Source organism: Galendromus occidentalis, unplaced genomic scaffold (genome assembly GCF_000255335.2).
Source record: "Galendromus occidentalis unplaced genomic scaffold, Mocc_1.1 scf7180000077202, whole genome shotgun sequence".
NCBI classification, from domain to species: Eukaryota; Metazoa; Arthropoda; class Arachnida; order Mesostigmata; family Phytoseiidae; genus Galendromus; species Galendromus occidentalis.
In genome coordinates this window covers 130,522-133,853 of record NW_003805190.1, presented here as the reverse complement: position 1 = coordinate 133,853, position 3,332 = coordinate 130,522, and the positions used below count along the sequence as shown (strand labels likewise).

The following is a 3,332-nucleotide window of genomic DNA, read 5'->3' as shown; positions in this document are numbered from 1 at the left end:
ATGCTACGGCCGCGTGGGCCAGTCCAGGTTCCGCGCGAGTCTATGAGGAAACTCTAGCTTTTAGTCTACCCAATCCACGCTATCGATCCCGACAGGACACATAGCCGGAATAAAGGAATAGTTTTGACTCCCGATCTTGACTCTCTCTAATCCCATGCTAGCTCTCTCGATCCAGGACCAGAGAAATGGCGGTGCCCTGCTCTGAAAGGCTTCCGTCCCGTCAGGATCCACGGCGCGTCTTTTCGGAGACTTTTCCACGTCATAAATCTCACATTCGTGATGCCGAGATATCGCAAATATTTCCGCCGGGACACTAGCTCCACAATACCCTATCCCTAGGAATCTTAGTTCTCTACATCCTTGCTAATGTTTAAGACGCCCGCTAGCCATCAATTCAGGCGCTACGGAATGATGAGGATTTGATGATGCAGCGACGCCGTCCCAAACTCGCTTGAGAAAGTGAGCGTTCCCGGCAGATTAGTTCCTATCCACCGCCGATAGGCCAGGCAATGCACTCCTCGTCTCCCACAGGGAGAGTCACCTCAATATTCGACGGAAAAGGAGACGGGATTCGATTGCTTGCTGATTTTCCTCGTGACCCGAATGAAGATTGAGTGAACTCCAAGGGAGTTGGGTGGGGTTATGTCTCTTCATCGGATGTGCTCCACCCAACAGATTCTGCTCCACCCCGGGGCCTGCAGCATCTTCGGCATTCTCGGTTCAGATTTGGTGCCCTCGACCTCGTACAAGGTATGTCCGATGCCCAAATGTGGCCTGAGCGTGAAGTCTAAAGGGTTTTGTCTCTCGTTCAGTCCCCATTTACCACTGTGAAAGCTCTATACTCATTTCCTCATCATCTGGCCCTTGTCCGCTCTCATCGTGGAGCCCAAACCTCGAGCATTGTCTTGATGGTCGCCAAAATATCCGGGAAGCGACAGCTCTGCCTTGAGTTGAGCAGTTTCGGAGCGAATCAGTTGCCGTTTCCCGGTTTTGGAATTTCCTCTCAATTGAAGCCGTTCTGTTAAGCGTGGGAATAGCGAGAGCGGCTCTCTTGCTCGCTTTCATAAGTCAAAAACGTCCATGCCGTATGAGATACACGTGGGAAGTCTCGTTATGAACGATATGGAGAATATTTTTAGTATTTCCAATCGTCATGTCTCTCAGATTCCCAAGGTCACTTTCAGACATATTCTGCAGAGACGCGTAGTCGTGCAGCGGTTCTTCATACTAAAGGAGCCTTCAGGATCGCACCACCCAGAAGTGCTGCTCCCATTCCCCCTAAATCGTTCACGAAGCTCCAGTGCCATTCCGTGTCCAGAAAAATGGGTAACAAAGTGCCCAGACTCTCCGACGAGCAGCTGGAGGATTTGCAGGACTGCACGTTTTTCACTCGGAAGGAGATCCTGACGATCCAGCACAAGTTCGTTGAACTCGATCCCCAAAACCTGCCTCGGGTAAGCCTAAATGGAGCCATATGGATGACCTGGAATGATCATACTTCGACCCGGGTCTCGCAAATCATACCGAATCGCCTCCTGAAAGGCGCGCCCAGTCAAGCTTTTTGAAACAATCTCGTGACCAGGACGAAGCTTTGACTGAGGCGCCTCGCTCATTGATTTTCTCCGGTACCAAGGTAATGACGAATGACGAAGGCCGTACCGCCGAATGTCCGGTGGACCGTATAGAGAAGATGCCAGAGTTCAAGGAGAACCCGTTCCGTCGGAGGATAGCGGAAGTATTCTCCGAGTCGGGCAGTGGCAACATGTGTTTCGAAGATTTCCTCGATATGCTCAGCGTGTTCAGTGAAGCTGCGCCAAAGCATATCAAAATGCACTATGCCTTCAAAATTTACGACTACGACAGCGACGGCAAGCTCGGCCCGAAGGACATCGAGCTCGCTACTGTTGCCCTGACCAAGGGGGAACTAAGCATGGAAGATGTCAAGGTTTGTTGTGTAACGTCTACATCAAAGCTCGAGTTCGTATTCGATGATTGTTCTGAATATTCGATTAGCTTGCACTTCATCGTTCGCAGGTCGTCGTTGAAAAGGTTCTCGACGAGGGCGACATCGACAGCGACGGCCACTTGTCTCTGAAAGAATTCGAGCACGTCCTCAGCAGAGCTCCTGATTTTGTGAACTCCTTCCACGTACGCGCGTGATTCCAAACGTGTGGTGAATCGCACGCGGACATTCTAACCCGCGCTTTGCTTCCTGTTCTCTTGTATACCCCTTGCTCGTTCCACTCTTGCGCGCCCGAGTGGGAGAGCGATATCTCGGGAGGGCGACGTCTGGCACGTGACGTGGGCGTCCCAAACGCACAGAAGAGAAATTCCTCCGGATCGCTCCCAGATAGCTGATGAGTCGTCATATTGGAGCGACGGAGCCTTTGCATATCTGAATATTTTCTTCCAGAAAAAGCAGGTTCAACCAGTTGGACGTCGGCGTCGGTTGAACGATCGTTCGAGTCAGAGTACGACCGGAATCGTTATGAAAACGGATCAGATAGAATTTGGAATAAATCTGAATCTCTCAATCCAGCTTCTATCGAGCTTCCTTCCTTTCCCGGCCAGATAGGAAATGATCTAAGCCGAGACTTTGAAAAGGAATCGGTGGCGGCTTATTCATGCTGCATGGCTATACAACCATGGCTCCGGTTCTCAAGTGTTTCCGAACTACCGTCCAGAAATTTTGCTCCAACTCCGGCTCGGACTCCAGAACATTCCGGCTAAGTCATCTAGCGCCCACTATGCTAGGGAGAGCCGCAAAATATACCACCTCGTCTGTTTCGGACATTTTCATGAATCGGAGCAATCACCAGAGCCTCGGAGTGCTTTCCGAAAAGTCTGAACGGGATCTGAGACATGAGGGAAGACCTGTGACCGCCTCTTCTCCCACAAGGTGTTGAAACTTGGCCAGGCAGTTTTTTCCTAAAGCCTAATTTTGGGCCGCTTGATGACTTCTCTTCCCACGGTGATACTCTGATCTCGCTGAATCCTGAAGTCGAGGACTCGCGACGATGAGCTTCGAGGGAGAGAACACAGAGAGACGATCTGAGACGCGGAAACCCCGAGCGCCTGACTCTGACGCGCATCCGAATCGGCTCTGGAGTGACGAATGCTGAAGCATTAATTCTTGCGATTGGAAACCCACGCCAAGCCTTGTCAATCAAAAAATTCCCTCCGCTCAATTTTTTTCGTCTCGGATTCGACTGAGGATAGAGGACAGCTGCGGGAGCAGGATATGAGTTGCTGAAACCGTCAAGGAACAGTCGCAGAGGACAGATTTTGGCAGGAATCAATATATTGGAATGTTTGAAAGCACTCTCAGTGTC

At 50.9% G+C, this 3,332-nt stretch overlaps 1 protein-coding gene across 1 annotated transcript; it reads left to right on the top strand.

Moving 5' to 3' along the window:
- The first annotated feature begins 506 nt into the window (after nt 1-506).
- LOC100897483 (calcium and integrin-binding family member 3) lies at nt 507-2,272 on the top strand. Its single transcript, XM_003741814.1, has 4 exons — nt 507-750; nt 1,185-1,454; nt 1,634-1,945; nt 2,035-2,272. The coding sequence occupies exons 1-4, from the start codon at nt 643-645 to the stop codon at nt 2,158-2,160; spliced, it is 816 nt and encodes a 271-aa protein (XP_003741862.1). The 5' UTR covers nt 507-642; the 3' UTR covers nt 2,161-2,272.
- The last annotated feature ends 1,060 nt before the right edge of the window (nt 2,273-3,332 follow it).